The 20,522-nt window shown below is 40.2% G+C and overlaps 1 protein-coding gene across 2 annotated transcripts; it reads left to right on the forward strand.

Moving 5' to 3' along the window:
- The first annotated feature begins 919 nt into the window (after window positions 1-919).
- LOC106586891 (interferon-induced GTP-binding protein Mx) lies at window positions 920-19,997 on the forward strand. Of its 2 annotated transcripts, XM_045707737.1 has the most exons (15): window positions 992-1,061; window positions 3,322-3,363; window positions 11,141-11,175; window positions 11,567-11,748; window positions 12,311-12,445; window positions 13,923-14,077; window positions 14,443-14,581; window positions 14,665-14,863; window positions 15,321-15,399; window positions 15,510-15,632; window positions 16,218-16,350; window positions 16,532-16,690; window positions 17,859-17,935; window positions 18,281-18,478; window positions 19,286-19,997. In XM_045707737.1, the coding sequence occupies exons 3-15, from the start codon at window positions 11,153-11,155 to the stop codon at window positions 19,505-19,507; spliced, it is 1,824 nt and encodes a 607-aa protein (XP_045563693.1). In that variant the 5' UTR covers window positions 992-1,061; window positions 3,322-3,363; window positions 11,141-11,152; the 3' UTR covers window positions 19,508-19,997. The 2 variants fall into 2 exon arrangements, with proteins under 2 accessions (XP_014030093.2, XP_045563693.1); XM_014174618.2 differs by lacking the exon at window positions 3,322-3,363 and having other exon boundaries at window positions 920-1,061.
- Window positions 19,998-20,522: the final 525 nt, after the last annotated feature.

The raw sequence follows: 20,522 nt of genomic DNA on the forward strand, positions 1-20,522 counted from the left end.
TCGAACAACTACATCAGGCAATATTATGAGGTGGTGACTGAGAGGTCCTGTGACTGGGAGGTACAATAGAAAAGTGGTTAATTGCTTTTTGTTGTAAAGAAAGAACTAAACTTTTTGCTAATGCACTTCACAACCAAAATGACGCTACTAGATGTATCTACTTGTTTGGGAATTAGCCTACTAGTTTATCAAACTGGGTATTTTTCAACACAGCCTTTCAAATATACATAACCAGATACATAAGCATCAGTCTATGGTCTAGCTACCAGTATACTAACCACCACTGCACTGGGGACCAATGAACTCCAACCACCTATTCTGCATGATAGGGTGCAAACCGTAGTTGGTCAATATGTATAGGACTTTTCAGTTGGGGGCGATGAAACAACAGAACCCCTTTCAATGAAGGGAAGTGAAGTGTGACGTAGGCACAATAAGAGCTAAGACGCTAATATGTGTAAACTGTATATAGTTCTGTGAGTGTCACTGAGTAGGCTGATACCCATTTCATTGGTGCACAATCTGTAGTTTAGCCTGTATAGTCCCAATCTGTATGTTCAATATGCACAATAGGCTGTGTAGTGAGCTGATTTCTCACAGTCAAAGTCCTGCAATGACAGCTAAAACGCTCATATTTGTGTAAACTCTACACAATTGTGTCCTGTGCATGTCACTGAGGAGATAGCCCATTTCATGGGGACACAATCCATAGGTTAGGCTGTGCAGTATAATTATTCCCCCATTGTAAAGTCAATTACATCCACAGTGGGATTTCATCAGTTTTTTTTGTATCTATCTGTAGTAGAAACAACCTTGATTTCATTTCACTTTCTGGGAAATCATGTGACCCTTAAGAACCAATGAGGTTATATCTGAACTTTAATTATGCACTGTGTAACAGATGCAGAATAATGGTATGATTTCCCAGAATGGACAATCAAAACGTTTCACTTTCATTTTGTTTCCATGAAAGGTGATAGACTCAAGCTGTAGACCTATACTGCTTTGTGACCCTGGCTCAACACGCAACCTGCTTGTCTGAAAGTGTCAACGATTTCAAAGTAAGTGTGCATTTAGAGAACATCCCTGGTCATCCCTTCTTCCTCTGATATGGGGGACTCACTCAACACAAATGCATATTTTGTAAATGATGTCTGAGTGTTGGAGTGTGCCCCTGGCTATCCATACATTTTAAAAACAAGAAACATGTACCGTCTGCTTTGTTTAAAATTAGGAATTTTTAATTATTCATACTTCTACTTTTATTTTTGAATCTTAAGTAAATTTTATCAATTACATTTACTTTTGATACTTAAGTATATTTAAAACCAAATACTTTTAGACTATTTCTCAGGTAGTATTTTACTGGGTGACTTACTTTTACTTGAGTAACTTTCTATTAAGGTATCTAAACTTTTACTCAAGTAGGACAATTGGGTACTTTTTCCACCACTGGTGGTTTCCAAACTGTGGGGCGCGGTCGGCGGAGGAGTGTATTTTGTAATAGTGGAATAATATTGGGTAGTGCATCACCAGTTTTCCTCTTGTCATGTCAGTCATTTTATACCTTAGAGAGAGATTTATAACTTGTCAGAAATGTCCAGATCAACTAGCTCATGTCAGCTAACGTTTTTGTTAGCTAGTATTTAAATCAAAGTATTGAATATTTATCTTTTTTTCTTTTAAAAAAAATGTATTTTCTGAACAAGAGAGCTGAGAGGTTAAAGGCGGGGGCTGTTTATAAATGTGTGTGTTCTTCTTTAGAATAATCACAGCTCTGTAATACATTGTGAGCTCTGACATTTGGTCCAACGCTGTACATTTGATTATTGGTCATTGGGGAAATTGTTTACCAACATTTTTGGTAACAATTTCTTTGAACATGTCATAAGGGTTCATAACACATGTCATAATCTGACATAAATATTTAATGATCGTGCTATGACAAAGATATTGCTGTATTTTCTAGCCTTATGACATCTTATGACACACCCACAGCCTGATACCATATAACGCAACATAATAGTGGACCTATTACGATGTTATGACAGTGATACGATGCAGAACATTTTATGTCTGTCTGAAATTCAGTGAATCCCATTGACCTTTTATAAGCCTTGTTATTATAGTCACGTCTATATTAGGTTTTGATCGGTCAATGCATGTTATAGTGAGTCTTACCCACTTTTCTCAATCAATACTCCATATTCCTGAACAACATTTGGGACCTTGGCTGTGTTGTGGGTCTTTGGCAATGGACGGGCAGAACTGTCACAGGTGATAGGGGAACATGTCGCAACCCACATTCTGAAATAGCATTTGTGTTCCGCCCGAGTTTTTAAAACTTTTTTTTTATTTAACCTTCAATTAACTAGGCAAGTCATTTATGAACTAAATCGTATTTACAATGACGGCCTACCCCGGACGACGCTGGGCCAATTGTGCGCCACCCAATGGGACTCCCAATCACTGACGGATGTTATGTAGCCTGTATTCGAACCAGGGACTGCAGTGACTCCTCTTGCACTGCGATGCAGTGCCTTGGACCACTGCACTACTCGGGAGCCCATCATTGGAATGTGATACAAAACTAGGCAACGGTGTGCTTCAGGAAAATGCGGACGCCTCCGAGCGGTCGGTAGGCTGTTTGGAGTGTTTATCCGAATCGATAAAAAAACATAAAACAAAGTTGTGCCCCTGGCTATTCAAGATAATTTATGAAGTAATTAGTGGAATAATTAATGTATCTAATTTATCGTAATTAATTTGGTTATCCTATCCAAATTAATGAAGTAGGGGCACCATTTATTTTTTGAGGACCCTTGAATTAACTCTACCATAGTTATCATTAAATAGTTTAACATTGAATTAGCTCTACCATAGTAATCATTAAATTGTTTAACCTTGAATTAATTCTACCATAGTTGTCATTAAGTAGTTTTACGTTCAATACTTGTATCAACAGTAGTCTCAGTCATCATTCAGTTACTGTATTCTCATTCTGAAAGGTCGTTGAGCTCTAAGTGAATCTGTTGTTGTCTTGAAGTCCTTAAACAAGTGGTTGGATTATTGAAGTCTAAAAGGTTTTATTTACTAGACTCAATACATTAGAAAAGGAGCTAGGGGAGAACCGGGACAAAAGTAACACATAGCTTTTTTCCTAATTACTCAAGAGATCGATAGAGCTAGAGACCCCATATTTTATGACAACCAACTTATATATGTTCTCTACCATTAGCAACTGGAATTTCATTTCTAGGGTAAATGAGTCAAAATTAAATAGACCGATAACAGAAGTAATGTTACTTTTGTATCTGTCAGCAGGGAGGGAGTAACACAGACTTGGGACAGAACTAACAGCTGGTAAGAAGTGCAGAATATCTGTCTTACCTCAATTTTTCTGGTTTGTAACGCTACTTACTTTTAACAAATGTACTATCGGCCATCAGTTCATGTCAATTAATGCTATAGGTTAAAAATGTATGAAAATGAACCATGCGTCAACATCGCAATGTTGCACAACCACAATATTTTGCCTTACAACATTATTCAGACTAAAATGGATTACATAATTGCTACATTAACCATCATTTTCTCTTCTCACCTTAATGGAAATCCAGCAGGAGATGTTTTTACTATTTTCAATGACTATTCATGCTTAGCCCAACCAATCAGGTACGATCTAGCTGTCATAGTCATACGTGTTCCTCGTGGCTTGATAGAATTAACCTCCAGGGTCGGCGCCAGAACCAATCGGTTGGACGGCCTTTGATTTCCATAGGCGGACTGTTTTTCACTGGATTTCCTATGTGTGCACGCACTTGCACGTTCACAATATTTTTTACAGGTGTAATAAGCAACTTGTGAGTTTCAAGTTTGGGGAAGCTTGCAATTTATCCTACTATTTGTGCCGATCTGCGTGCCAGTGATGATTCCTTTTATATTCTCATTTTCGTGGAGCAGTTTCATTTCAAACTGAACATTTCCCTTTCTCAAAATCATTGTTAGGTGGTTAATCATACAAATCTGAAGTAAAATGATAAAATCTAAAAGTTGAAATTGAACTACGGCATGAGCACCAGCCTCTGGCATATGGACACATTGATACACTGTGATCCATTGGCGGCTGAAGAAATTAAAGCATAGAACTCAGAGAGACCCTATAGGCCAGAGCAACAGTAGGCCTAGAACTTGCATCATCAACTAAGTAACATAGGCCTAAAGCCGACAAATGTGACTCACCAATGAGGAGATGGGAGAGGCAGGACTTGCAGCATGATCTGCATTATTAATAGAACTGACTTCTATTTGAGCCCTTGGCAACGCAGACACTCGTTGTCGCGCGCGAGCAGTGTGGGTGCATTAATTGAATAACATTGACTTTTAAATTTATTTTGTAACGCTCGCACACGCGACACGAGCGGTGTAGTCAGGGACTTACACGGAACCCAAACCTGCTGCGCGCGAGCGCCATCGTGCTTTATCCCCCTACACAAAACACGATCAAGACACGCAGGTTAAAATATCAAAACAAATTCTGAACCAATGACATTAATTTGGGGACAGGTCGAAAAGCATTAAACATGTATGGCAATTTAGCTAGTTAGCTTGCACTTGCTAGCTAATTTGTCATATTTAGCTAGCTTGCTGTTGCTAGCTAATTTGTCCTGGGATATAAACATTGAGTTGTTATTTTACCTGAAATGCACAAGGTCCTCTACTCCTACAATTAATCCACATGTAAAACGGTCAACCGAATCATTTCTAGTCATCTCTCCTCCTTCCAGGCTTTTTCATCTTTGAACTTATATGGTGATTGGCATCTAAACTTTCATAGTATTACCACGACGAATGGCAAAACAGTTCGTCTTTCAATCACCCACGTGGGTATAACCAATGAGAAGATGGGAGAGGCAGGACTTGCAGCGTGATTGGCGTAAGAAATAGAACTGACTTCTATTTTAGCTTGTTGGCCGTGCGAGCAGTGTGTGTGCATTAATTGAATATCACAGATTTCAAAATGTATTTTGTAACGTGACGCGAGCGGTGTGGTCAGCCTATTATGGACTCATCTGCAGATATGACACTTTAACTGGATTTTGGAAGAGTGGGAAATTCTTATTCGTGCAAACAGGAGCAATTAAAGAGAGGCTACCTTAGTAAGGTCACCAGGGGTTGCCAGTGGCTAGGCTATCTGTTCGCATACGAATGGGTACAATGCAATGACAGTATTAATCATGATATATAATTAAGACTAACAGTCTTTAACAATACTTAGTTACTTCCACCATGTTTACACAGACACAGTGTCACACAAAAGGGAAATTCATTGCAATGAGATCTTCTTTCTCAGTTCATTTCACATGAATAAAGTTTGTTCAGTTTGTTCAATATAAAGTTCGGTTCATCGTGTGTTCAGAAAAAGTTCCTCTCAGGTGATTGTTTAAGTTAGGGGTGTGCCGAGTAGCCGTTCAAAACGATTATCGTAACGGATATTGGCAATTTTCTGGATACGATATAAGATCAGAGTATTTTTTGTAATTATCCGTGATCCCCCCCCCAAACAAAATATTCAGGTGCCAGCAAGCATCTTTCTCATGCCAGTCAGTAATGTGTTAGGTGGTCTTAATAATTTAACTGCCTGTCTAAAGAGAAGGGCGGGCTGTACGTTGTTCCCGCTGCTCTGACTGGATATAGCGTGAAGCTGTAGTTCTACATCATTTCACCCAATCAATTTTCCTCGCATGCTTTCTGTCAGATCATTTAGATTGCTGCTGCCTGCTACTATGATAAATCACATGGCGAGGACGTTTGCTATCAATCTATCAATGTGCATAATATCTAACAACTGGAGCAAGGGTATGGAGAAAAAAAATATGAAACGCTGATGTGCAAAGTGAAAGCAAATTTGTCTGCCCGCTGCAAATTGAGGACACACTCCCCTGCGCACGTTGCTCCTAATCTGCAGCTTTTTTGCAGTGAGAATGTGCAGGGAGGTATTTTGCCTCTATTTAGGCATATAAACAACATCATTTTTTTCCGATCACGACTATCATCCGATCGAATCCGACTATGAACTGTCAATTTACGGATATGATTACGAGTGTGGCCATGTTGGCACACCCCTAGTTTAAATGTGATTTAAACCAGCCCAGTTAGTACAAACATCTGGCCCACATCTGGACTGATTCCGGCATGACAGATCTAAAACTGCTGTCCCAGGTCTGGCAGCCGAAATGAATGATGGTACAGACTAGGCCCGAGTCATTCGGCCCAAATTTGGCAGCTTGAACTGAGACAAAGCTGCATTTTAGTGCCAGAATCGACCGAGCAATGGCCCAAATCCACTCAATTATATCCCCTTCCCCCTCCCCCACCACCACTAAAAACATATTTATATTAAATGTAGGTAGTAATTGTAATATATGGAGCTATACACCTTTAATGATAGTCCATAATTCCCTTGTGTTTAATAGCATATCAGTATCCCCTTTAGTTGAAGGTCAAGGGCATATGTAAATGAGCGGTCTTTCAAATCCAATACAGTACAACACATTACTGAGTACCAATCATTTTTAAGTATAGTGGTGGCTGCATCATGTTATGTGTATGCTTGTAATCGTTAAGGACTGGGGAGTTTTTCAGGATAAAAAAGAAACGGAATAGAACTAAGCACAAGCAAAATCCTAGAGGAAAACCTGGTTTAGTCCCATTTCTATCTATAGAAAAGTTTGTGGTCATACGCACATCCTTAAAAACATAGGTGCTGGGCTAATAAAGAATACTAGTATTGAACAAGAAGGCCCGCACACTGTTCCCAATTCACCGATTTATTGACAACATTTCGTCGATCCGAAACAAATCTTTGTCAGGTCAAACACTTCCCAAAATAAACACATTTCATCTCACATGACCATTGAGGACATGACGCATTGGTGGGTGCAAAAAACATTTGTATATCTCTAATAATTAAATAACAATAAGTTGGGTGCATGTAATGGTTCCAGAACATAATATATATTTACAAAATGACCAAGTGGGTAACCTGGAAGGCAAGTCAAACTTAAAGTAAAGTAACATATTCTGGTAAGAAATGGTCTGATACTGTATCAAACTAGTCTAATATACACCAGACACTGGAAGATTAATTCACCTTTCAGCAGAGCAAAAACATAAAACATAAAGCCAAATCGACACTGGACTTGTTTACCAAGAAGACAATGAATGAACCCTGTGTGGACGAGTTACAGTTTTGACAAAAATCTATGGCAAGACCTGAAAATGGTTATCAAAAATGATCAACAATCAATTCGACAGAGCGTGAAGGATTTTGGAAAGAAAAATGGGCAAATGTTGCGCAATCCAGGTGTGGAAAGCTCTTAGAGACTTATCCAGAAAGACTCACAAATGTAATCGTTGCCAAAGGTGCTTCTACAAAGTATTCAAATTAAATCAAATTCAGTCACATGTCACATGTGCCGAATACAACAGGTTACAGTGAAATGTGTACTTACGAGCGCCTAACCAACAATGCAGTTAGAAAAAATACAGATAAGAATAAGAAATAAAAGTAACAAGTAATTAAAGAGCAGCAGTAAAATAACAATAGTGAGACTATATACAGGGGGGGTGTGCCGGTACCGAGTCAATGTGTAGTGGCACCGGTTAGTTGAGGTAAAATGTACATGTAGGTAGAGTTATTAAAGTGACTATGCATAGATGATAACAACAGAGAGTAGCAGCGTTGTAAAAGAGTGGGGTGGGGGGCAATGCAAATAGTCAGGGTAGCTATTTGATTAGATGTTCAGGAGTCTTATGGCTTGGGGGTATAAGCTGTTTAGAAGCCTCTTGGACCTCGAATTGGCGCTCCGGTACCGCTTGCCGTGCGGTAGCAGAGAGAACAGTCTATGACTAGGGTGGCTGCAGTCTTTGACAATTGTTAGGGCCTTCCTCTGACACCGCCTGGTTTAGAGGTCCTGGATTTCAGGAAGCTTGGCCCCAGTGATGTACTGGACCGTTCGCACTAACCTCTGTAGTGCCTTACGGTCGAAGGCCAAACATTTGGCATACCAGGCTGTGATGCAACCAGTCAGGTGGCTCTCGATTGTGCAGCTGTAGAACCATTTGAGGATCTGAGGACCCATGCCAAATATTTTCAGTGTCCTGAGGGGGAATAGGTTATGTCGTGCCCTCTTCACGACTGTCTTGGTATGCTTGGACCATATTAGTTTGTTGGTGATGTGGACACCAAGGATCTTGAAGCTCTCAACCTGCTCCACTACAGCCCCGTCGATAAGAATGGGGGCGTGCTCGGTCATCTTTTTCCTGTTGTCCACAATCATCTCCTTTGTCTTGATCACGTTGAGGGAGAGTTTGTTTGCCTGGCACCACACGGCCAGGTATCTGACCTCCTCCCTATAGGCTGTCTCGTCGTTGTCGGTGATCAGGCCTACCACTGTTGTGTCATCAGCAATCTTAACGTTGGTTTTGGAGTTGTGCCTGGCCATGCAGTCATTTACATTTACATTTTAGTCATTTAGCAGACGCTCTTATCCAGAGCGACTTACAGTAGTGAATGCATACATTTCATTTTTCATACATTCATACATTCATTTTTTTTTTTCTTCTTCTTCGTACTTGGCCCCCCGTGGGAATCGAACCCACAACCCTGGCGTTGCAAACACCATGCTCTACCAACTGAGCTACGGGGAAGGCTGTAATACCAACAGTCATGACTGAACAGGGAGTACAGGAGAGGACTGGGCACGCACCCCTGAGGGACCCCTGTGTTGAGGATCAGCGTGGCGGACGTGTTGTTACCTACACTTACCACCTGGGGGCGGCCCGTCAGAAAGTGCAGGATCCAGTTGCAGAGGGAGGTGTTTAGTCCCAGGGTCCTTAGCTTATTGATTAGCTTTGAGGGCACTATGGTATTGAACGCTGAGCTGTAGTCAATCAATAGCGTTCTCAGATAGCTGTTCCTTTTGTCCAGGTGGGAAAGGGCAATGTGGAGTGAAATATAGATTGCATCATCTGTGGATCTGTTGGGGTGGTATGCAAATTGGCGTGGGTCTAGGGTTTCTGGGAAGTGGTGTTGATGTGAGCCATGACCAACCTTTCAAAGCACTTCATGGCTACAGACGTGAGTGCTACAGGTCGGTAGTCATTTAGACAGGTTACCTTAGTGTTCTTGGGCACAGGGACTATGGTGGTCTGCTTAAGACATGTTGGTATTACAGACTCAGACAGGGAGAGGTTGAAAATGTCAGTGAAGACAGTTGATCAGTTGGTCAGCGCATGCTCGGAGTACATGTCCTGGTAATCCGCCTGGCCCTGCGGCCTTGTGAATGTTGACCTGTTTAAAGGTCTTACTCACATCGGCTGCGGAGAGCATGATCACACAGTCTTCCGGAACAGCTGGTGCTCTCATGCATGTTTCAGTGTTATTTGCCTCGAAGCGAGCATAGAAGTAGTTTAGCTCATCTGGTAGCCTCGTGTCACTGGGCAAATCTTGTCTGTGCTTCCCTTTGTAGTCGGTAATGGTTTGGAAGCCCTACCTCATCCGACGAGCGTCAGAGCCGGTGTAGTACGATTCAGTCTTGGTCCTGTAATGACACTTTGCCTGTTTGATGGTTCGTCGGAGGGCATAGCGGGATTTCTTATAAGCTTCCAGGTTAGAGTCCCGCTCCTTGAAAGCAGCAGCTCTAACGTTTAGCTCAGTGCGGATGTTGCCTGTTAATCTATGGCTTCTGATTGGAGTATGTACGGTCACTGTGGGGATGACGTCATTGATGCAGACAATAACTTATGTGGTGTACTCCTCAATGCCATCGGAGGAATTCCAGAACATATTCCAGTCTGTGCTAGCAAAACAGTCCTGTAGCTTAGCATCTACTTCATCTGTCCACTTTTTTATTGATTGAGCAGGAATCAGGAGGAATTGAATTACAGTCAGATTTGCCAAATGGAGGGTGAGGGAGAGCTTTGTATGCTTCTCTGTGTGTGGAGTAATGGTGGTCCAGAGGTTTTTCCCTCTGGTTGCACATTTAACATGCTGATAGAAATTTGGTAAAACGGATTTAAGTTTCCCTGCGTTAAAGTCCCCGGCTACCAGGAGCGCAGCCTCTGGGTGAGCATTTTCTTGTTTCCTTATGGCAGAATACAGCTCATTCAATGCGGTCTTAGTGCCAGCCTCTGTCTATGGTGGTATGTAAACAGCTACGAAAAATACAGATGAAATCTCTCTAGGTAGATAGTGTGGTCTACAGCTTATCATGAGATACTCTACCTCAGGCGAGCAATAGCTCGAGACATCCTTAGATATCGTGAACCAGCTGTTATTTACAAAAATACATAGTCCGCCACCCCTTGTCTTACCAGACACCGCTGTTCTATCCTGCCGGTACAGCGTATAACCAGCCAGCTGTATGTTGATAGTGTCGTCGTTCAGCCACGACTCGTGAAGCATAAGATATTGCAGTTTTGAATGTCCCATTGGTAATTTAATCTTCCACGTAGGTCATCTATTTTATTTTCAAAAAGATTGCACGTTTGCTAGCAGAATGGAAGGAAGTGGGGGTTTATTCGATCGCCTTCGAATTCTCAGAAGGCAGCCCCGCTCTTTGGCCCCTTTTTCTCCACCTTCTCTTCCCACAAATCACAGGGATCTGGGCCTGTTCCTGGGAGAGCAGTATATCATTCAGTCAAATCACAGGGATCTGGGCCAGTTCCTGGGAGAGCAGTATATCATTCAGTGAAAATCACAGTGATCTGGGCCTGTTCCTGGGAGAGCAGTATATCATTCAGTAAAATCACAGGGATCTGGGCCGGTTCCTGGGAAAGCAGTATATCATTCAGTATATCAATTCAGTATATCATTCAGTAAATCATTCAGAAAGGTGTTCTTAATGTTTCTATCAACTTAATATTAGAAAGGTGTTCCTAATGATTGGTATACTCAGTGTATTACAGTTGGCAAATTCTAAGCTTTCGAACTGGGCATGTGAGACTGTATCTCCTCTTATGTTATAGTTATGTTATGTTATTTAGCTTATAATAACTTTCGCTCAAAATACTGATGCATTGCTGTTATTGTGTATTTTCATCGAAATGGTTTAGGTTTCATTCTCTTTTATTTCAGGGGGAGAAAGAAATGTCTCATGATGATGGACCGAGGTGGGACAACATTACTTCTGTTTTCGGTTTTGAAATGAGAAAGGCCTCCATTTTACACTTGTTATTGCACACTTGCAGTACTACTTTGTACTACGCTGTACCACAATACTAAAATCCTAATATTCAGAATTTTATGGTGATGGTGTTTATTTATACAGTGGTGATTATTTATGCAGTGGTGATTATTTATGCAGTAAATAGTGTGACATTTTGTTACACATGGTGAAGTGTTAACATTTTTGGGGGATACATTTTCTCATCCCATGTAGTTCAAATGATAGTTTGCTACTAACTATGAAAACTGTGTAAAATAATGAATTTAGCCATGCATGTCTATCAACAAATTAACCATTCATAATGGCATTGTTTTTTACCCCTGACATACCCTCAGGATGTTCCAAGACCAGCTGGCGGAGAAGGTCCGGCCCTTCATAGACTTAGTAGACGACATGAGATCCATAGGGATAGATAAGGAGCTGCCACTGCCAACCATTGTTGTGGTGGGAGACCAGAGTTCAGGAAAAAGCTCTGTGCTTGAGACCCTTTCTGGGGTGGCGCTGCCCAGAGGGACTGGTGAGATTCTGTATTGTTTCCTGAACATACAAAAAAACAATTAAAATCAATATTAGCATTTTAAATGTCATTCCTAAATCACCCAAAGTCTCTGAAAGTGGTTGTGTAACTTAGACATGATATGGGCATTGACTCGTTTTTGGTTTGAAAATGCTGAAGTTGGCGATTGATGCCAGTGGCTAGGTAAACAACCCTGAAGCAGGTTTTCAAACTATCTGTGTCCATAGACGAGGTCAGGAAACAGACAGTACAATAGCACCACAGAGACACGGACATTACTGAAATGTTTAGAACCTTCAAATTAACTTTATAACCACAGAAAAACCTTTCACAAAATGTTAACTGTACATGAGTTTTCTAACCATTTATTCAGACACTGTAAATGTTTGACATGCTTTCAGAACATTAGAGCTACCTTGTTGTCTGTAGCCTGCAGAAGTTATATATTTACCATGAAATCCATGTCCCGGTCCGTTGTTGACTCTACTGTCATATTGATTGTTGTATTGATTGTTCTGTAATACAGTATTATGATCTGTCATTGGTACTTCCTTGTTTCCAGGTATTGTCACCAGGTGCCCACTGCTACTTCAACTCTGTAATGACAGGACAGTGAAATGGGAGGCTGTCATCTCATACGGAGGGAAATTCAATGAATTTGACGACCCCTCAGAAGTCGTGAGATACGTTGAACAAGGTCAGATGGGAACGAACACAGACACAAACACACAGACATATTATTCTACACTGTACATTAACCTGTGGAGGCTCCTCAGAGGAGGAAGGGGAGGACCATCCTCCTCAGTGAATTTCATAAACATTTAAATAGCGAAACATTTAAAAAGTTATATTTTAAATAAAACTATGCTAAATATAGCCCTATGTCCACCCAATCAAAGGATCAGAGAACGAATCTATTACAGAAAGCATAAGCTACAGCTAGCTAGCACCACAATACATAACATGTGGTGAGTAGGTTACCCAAATAGAGAGGTTACCCAAATAAAAAATATATATTATTAAGGAGAAGCAGGAGAGAGAGAGAGCTAGCTATATTTCATATTTCTTTAACTTTCACTTACTTAGCTAGTGAAATTAGCTAGCTAGTTTAGTCTACTCAAACACCAGGCTCAAACAGAGAGGGATGCTATGTTAGCTAGCTGGCTATGGCTATCCAACGAAGGAACTCTTCCAAGTCAAGGTAAGTTTTTAGGTTTTATAAATTGTTAGCCACTGGGGCCCGCCGGTGTAACTGCTAAACTGCTTGCTGCTGACTGAACACTGTAGCTATGTTGACTATGATGATATAATATGGTGACAATGATGTCGGCTGTGTGTAGCGCTGATATGAAGGTTTGGCTTGAAAGGTTTTTTCGTCTGGTCACAGACAGCTGATGTGTTGTGCACTGAAGTCCTTAAGGGAAAACGTGAAAGGAGGGGAGTGCGTAGGTGGGAGAAGGAATTAGCTATACAATGATCAAAGGGATCATGCTGTTTGTATGTGGCTGCTATGAAAGTGAACTGTGATTGCATGTGATCGGGGGTGTATTCATTCCACCAAATTCTGTTGAAAAGTTTCTTAAACGGACGCAAACGGAAACAAAACAATGATAAACATACCTGAATTTGTCCAATAGAAACTCTCGTTTGCAACTGTTGGACTAATGATTACACCCTAGATCAACTAGATGCAGGCAAGAGTGTTCAAGGTGGTATTGAATGTGTCAATGTCTTTCACCTTGGTCACTAAAAATTATCTTAACTTTTGCACCTGCATTGTAAACTTTCATTCATAGGCTAGGTCATAGCAACCTCATGATGGGTATAGGAAACATTTTAGTATGATGTAGTAGCCTAAACCTATCGATGTTACATTGAGCTGGGTGAATGGAATATGAATGACAGTCATTCTATACGCTGTAATAGAAATAAGGCCATGCTCATAAATTAATATACTGTCCTCCCTTATCTTAAATGGCACATACTGCTACTGCTACTGACATTGACATATCTATTACAATTTAATGTGGAAAAGTATGTATGGTATTTACCATAAACAACTACAGAATATATATATTATAAGAAGAAGAGTTCTGTCGGGGTATAAGACAGACAAACAAACAAATAATAGACACATCTGTTATTTCATCAATATTTTCCCATTGATTTAACAGCTCAGAACGCATTAGCTGGAAAGGGAGTGGGGATATGTGAAGACCTGATCACTCTAAAGATCACATCCTCCACGGTGTGTGACCTCAGTCTGATTGACTTACCAGGGATCACCAGGGTGGCTGTGAAAGGACAACCAGATGACATTGGAGCCCAAGTAAGTCTGACGTCAGTGTGTATAGCTTTTGTACTTTGTCCAGTACACTGCTTGGTTATCTCATGACTCTTGTCTCTCAGCTTATGATTCACTAATGATGAATTGTTTTAGCCAGTTGTACAGACTTGTTACCATAATTGCTAGCAAGGTACACATAGCTATGATGGTTGATTCTGGTGAAAGGTACTTTGAATGTGTTGACTTTGAGGAAGGTTGAGCTTCAGAACCATAAAGAACAGAGTGCCCCACACAGGGCGATATCACGGGAACAAGCGGTCTGATACCATCTCATAGATTAATCAAATAACTCGGTCAAAGGCTTGCATCCTGACTGCTTCGTCACATTCCTCTTCCTTTTTTACTAGATCAAGAATCTAATTTCGAAATTCATAAAGAATAAGAGAACCATTATTTTAGTGGTGGTACCATGTAATGTTGACATAGCAACAACAGAGGCCCTGAAAATGGCACAAGAAGTGGATCCTGAAGGCACAAGAACTCTGGGTAAAGAAATGATATAGATGAATGTATTTTTTATAGGGTTTTTATATTAGCAGTTATCATAATGCTTTTCATTTGTCTTCAAGCAATTCTGACAAAGCCAGATCTGATAGACCCGGGAGCAGAGAAGAATGTGTTGGAAATTGTCCACAACAAAGTCATCATTCTCAATATGGGCTATGTCATTGTGAAATGTCGTGGTCAGAAGCAAATTGATGAAAACATGTCAATAACTCATGCGATTGAGGAGGAGTTGGAATTCTTCCGAAATCACGAGCACTTCAGGTAAAATGTGTTCTTGTCATGTGTTAAATGAACTTTGTTTTTGATGGCTTCACATCTGAAAATGTTCAGGGTCCCAAACTATTGATTTCAGGATTTTATGAAAAAAGTATATTTTTCCAGATATCCTTTGAGAGTAGTTCCAAAGAGTGTTGATGAATGAGAGTCCCTCTCCTCCCTTCTCTTACATTTCTGCGTATTGTACTTTTTAACATTCAAAATGAAATAGCTAAATGATCCTCGGTATGATCATAAAACAATTCCATACGTTAGCTTAGCACATATCTCTAGCTTAAACAGATTGATTTTGATGTTATTGTTTTATTATGTTAATTAGATATCTGTGGGGGCGTGACCATTGTAGGCCAACGGTTATACCATTTTTAGGTGTAAAATCTGTTGGCCAATTTTTGGGATGAAATACTGTGTTTGTTATATTTCTCTCCCTTTCAATGTATAGATCCCTCTTGCATGAGGAGAAGGCAACCACCAAGTGCCTAGCCAACAAGCTCAGCAATGCCCTGGTCAAACATATCAAAGTTAGTCCAACCACATACCCTACAGTTATCTGTTCTCCCTACACCCAGGGCACACTGGAAAACATGTGGTCTGGTACCTATTAGCTTGTTGTGTGTTTGCTCCTGGTCAGAAATCCTTGCCCAAGATGTCAAAGAAGATAAAGGAGCAGCTGGGGGAGGTAAAGCATTTATTGAGTCAAATAGAGAGCGGGCCTCCCCTGGAACCTGCAGAGAAGAGGAAGTACCTCATTCAGGTGAGAACATCTTTCACCTTTCCATCTTTCAGCTTCGTAAACTTCTTATTTTGTACAACATTTCTATAAACATGTATGATGTAGGGTTGGAAGCCATACTGTTGCACAGAAGTCCAGGTGTGTTATGGTAATGGTTTGCTAAATTGTCAGGAGAATGTCCTATAGAGTATTTGGGCAATGGTACCTGGTGTAAAGGCATCAACTCTGTTGCAAATCCTCTACCTTTTGAATTGGTCAGATTTGCAGCACGGGTGTAAGAGTAGACACACTGTCCAGAAAGATAAATTAAACAGCATTAACATTTTCTCCATACTCCCACTTAACACTCCCACTTCCTCCACTCTCCTTCCTTAATTTCCAGCTGATTATGTTTGTCACCAGGTTAAACAATACTTAACCTTGACAGCTGATTTTACAAAAACACTTGGACAAGCCCCTGTAAGATAGTTCTTGTTTAATATCTGTAGAGGACATAAGGATAGATGGGTCTTGTGGAGCCATTTCATTAAACAGTAATCTAAAAGGACTAAATATTAATAAACATTGAAACAGGTATGTTTTATTGTGTTACGTTTCCTTCTTCAGGTCATAACAGATTTCAATGATCAGATTACCCAACTGTCCAAAGGGGATATTATCGTTGAGGAAAATCTATTTGAGCTCATGCGAAAGGAATTTACAGAGTGGATGGAATGTCTGAAAAATGCCAAATCACATTGTAGGTACAATCTGAATAGCCCGGGTATTGCTCATCATAATTCCATGTATAACCAATAAATATTTATGTTTCTAAATATCCCTAATATTTACTGATATAGTTATTATACTACTAATACTTATGTCAGACAACAGTGATTATAATCTTCCATTAATTATTAACATTGTTTTCCTGAATTTAGACCATGAAGTAGTGCAACAAGTGGTGGATGAATATGATCAGAAGCACAGGGGAAGTGAGCTGCCAGGATTCACTAACTACAGGGTATTTCAACATGTTGTTCAGAAACTAGTGGCTGAACTTAAGAATCCAGCTATGATGACACTACAGAAAATCAGAGGTAAGTGACCAATACCCCTTCTCATGTCTACTCCCTCTCTCCTCCTCTGGTACTTGTTGTCACCAGTTTATTCATTACCACGCACACCTGCCACCATCGTTACGCACACCTGCGCCTTATGAGACTCACCTGGACTCCATCACCTTCCTGATTACCTCCCCTATATCTGTCACTCCCTTTGGTTCTTTCCTCAGGCGTTATTGTTTCTGTTCCTGTGTTTCTGTACTCTACTCATGTTTCTTGTTTGTTTATTTATTAAATTCACTCCCTGTACTTGCTTCCTGATTATTAGTGTACATGTTATAGAAATACACCTCACCAAAGTGAAGGAACAGGGTTTTCTGGGGCATAGCTACTGACCCTGGAACTGCCCCTATGTATAGCTACTGACCCTGGAACTGTCCCTGTATATAGCTAATGACCCTGGAACTGTCCCTATATATAGCTACTGACCCTGGAACTGCCCCTATGTATAGCTACTGACCCTGGAACTGTCCCTGTATATAGCTACTGACCCTGGAACTGTCCCTGTATATAGCTACTGACCCTGGAACTGTCCCTGTATATAACTACTGACCCTGGAACTGTCCCTGTATATAGCTACTGACCCTGGAACTGTCCATGTACATAGCTACTGACCCTGGAACTGTCCATGTGCTTAGCTTACTTACTTGAGCACTTATTTCTCTAGTGTTTTTCTTTCTATCTTATGTTATTTTTAATTCTTCATCGTTGGGTTTGCAAGAACGTCATTTCATTGTTCTTGTACATGTGACATTTGAACTTTAATTGACTAAATAGGACAAGCTGAAGGAATGTTTCACTCAAATTACAAAATGACATATTGGTTTCCTTACCCTGTAAGCAGTCTATGGACAAGGTGACATCAATCCATGCTTTGGTTTAATTTACCTGGACACTGTTTCCATTTTTCACGCTTCATGTCAAAATGATCCTAATGTATCTCAAATTGATGGTGTAGATCAATGAAGTTACTCAATGATTGTTTGGACATGAAGCATAAACAAATTATAATATTTGGACCATTGACTTGTAATTTGGCTGTAATAGTCCTTTAAATGAAAACATTTTGTGGAATATCTATTTACCAAATACATTTGTCTCTTTTAACATCTCTTTACCAAATACATTTGTTTTGGTTTTTCAGACATGGTGCAGAAGCAATTTAATCATTTGTCCAGAGAGAGCTTTAAGAATTATCCTTATCTTCATCAGGTCTCAAAGGTAATGACAATTGTAAACTGTTAAGCGCTCTGACATGATAATCATTCAATTCTCTATTCTGTGATTTTAGGCTGAAATGGAAATCTTAGTTAGTGGCACGAGCAAGAAGGCAGGAAAATGAGGCAAAGTAGCACTTAAAAATCACAATATATTTTTATGAAGAATTCCAATTTGCAGGTTGTCCATTGTAGGATTGTACCCTGAAATGTTCAAAATAAAACATCATATGATACTTAGAGCATGTAAAACTGAACTTTTATCTGAAACAGTAACAGTATTTTACTGCCTCCCTGCATCCAAGATTCTTTATGTCCTCATGGAATCTTAATCTTTGTTTAAACTCAGAAAAAAATTGAAACAATCCAGGAAAATCAGTCAACCATAGTGAAGGAGAGGATCGTGGAGCAGTTTCAGATGGAGATGCAGGTCTACACACAGGATGAAATCTTCAACAAACATATTCCGAAGGAGGGGGAAACAGCAGCAGGCTCAGATAAGGACACCAGGAGCAAGTACCCTGGGCTGCTTAAGGCATACTATGAGGTACTATGCAACACATCTACTGTGCAGTATGTATAGAGTGTTCCAGAAATAAAATAAAATAAACTAAACCTGCAGCTCACATAAAACTGGCATGTTATGTAGTGTGCTTATCAACAAAGTCACACACTTTCTCATCAGGGCCTTCCACAAATTTGTGGACTCAAACCCACAAATGCTGAAGCTCCAGATGCTCAACTAGTCTAAAGAAGGCCAGTTTTATTGCTTCTTTAATCAGGACAACAGTTTTCAGCTGTGCTAACATAATTGCAAAAGGGTTTTCTAATGATCAATTAGCCTTTTAAATTATAAATTTGGATTAGCTAAAACAACGTGCCATTGGAACACAGGAGTGATGGTTGCTGATAATGGGCCTCTGTACACCTATGTAGATATATCCAGCTACAATAGTCATTTACAACATTAACAATGTCTACACTGTATTTCTGATCACCTTGATGTTATTTTAATGGACAAAAAAAATCAAAAACAAGGACATTTCTAGTGACCCCAAACTTTTGAACGGTAGCGTACATTATATAGCTCTGCTCCAGCCTGTACAATGAATCCATGATATCATCAATGGGATGATCAGATCTCTAATTAATGCTTTTTGACACATTTTTCAAACATACATTGTTGTGGCAGGGTTGCATTATGGTATATTGCATTTTGCAGACCAATCCAACTCTGAAGTCTATATGTTCACCTTGCTGAGCCTTTGTTGTCATTTGGTAATCTTTTGGTTGCCTTGTGGCCATCTCATCACTTCTAGCCCTCACTCTCCATCCCACCTCACCTCTCTCACAGATTGTGGTGCAAAGACTGGCTGACCAGGTGCCCATGCTGATCCGTTACTTCATCCTGAAGCAGTCAGCCAAGATTGTGTGCAGTGAAATGCTGGATCTGCTACACAGAGATGACACTGATAACATCCTACAGGAGGATTCAGAGATCGGACAGTATCGTGCAAAGTTGCTGGCCCAAGCGGATCGCCTTATACTGGCCAATGACAAAATCAGCAGCCTCTGAGAGTGTGATGTCTTGTCAGTTACAAAATTCTGAGATGTTGGCAAAAAAAAGAAACCGGTTAAAAAGAAGTAAAACCAGATTTTTGGAAAGGGCAGTAATGGCCAATTGCAATTTATTTTAGATACTAAGTAAAATAAGCTATATTTTGTATATTTATATTCAACAAATGTATAAGATCGGCTAAGATCAGTGAGATGCTTTACAGACGACCCCAGTGAAATCCTACTGTAAACGTAAAAGGTTGCGAGCGGATCACCTTGATTAGTAGACTGTTTATACATTTGATCAGCATACAGAACATTTTATATGATGGGCATCTCTACATTTAGTCAAATTTGTGATTCAAATAAAATGTGATTGTTGTATCATCACATATCTGCAATGTGGTGTGTTTTTATGTTTTCATCTCAAAATGTCCTGAGGAAATATGTGAAGATTGTTGCTAATATTATTTAAAGTGACAAATGAAATAAAGGTTGTATCCACTTTCTGATTGGTCAGAGCGCATCAATGTAGAGAATGATTATATGATGGCATTTTAATAACTTGATGCCTGTTTTATTAAACGTGTTGAGGATCAGCGTGGCTGATGTGTTGTTACCTACCCTTACCACCCGTCAGGATGTCCAGGATTCAAGTTGCAGAGGGAGGTGTTTAGTCCCAGGGTCCTTAGCTTAGTGATGTGTTTTGAAGGCACAATGTGTGGTGATGATGTCAGGTTCCTCTTCAATAAGTCCAGGTCCAAGTTGCAGAAGGAGGTGTTTAGTTTAGTCCCAGGGTCCTTAGCTTAGTGAGGTGTTTTGAAGGCACAATGTGTGGTGATGATGTCAGGTTCCTCTTCCATAAGTCCAGGTCCAAGTTGCAGAAGGAGGTGTTTAGTTTTGTCCCAGGGTCCTTAGCTTAGTGATGCATTTTGTGGGCACAATGTGTGGTGATGATGTCAGGTTCCTCTTCAATAAGTCCAGGTCCAAGTTGCAGAAGGAGGTGTTAAGTTTAGTCCCAGGGTCCTTAGCTT

This window comes from Salmo salar, chromosome ssa25 (genome assembly GCF_905237065.1).
Source record: "Salmo salar chromosome ssa25, Ssal_v3.1, whole genome shotgun sequence".
In the NCBI taxonomy this organism is placed as follows: domain Eukaryota; kingdom Metazoa; phylum Chordata; class Actinopteri; order Salmoniformes; family Salmonidae; genus Salmo; species Salmo salar.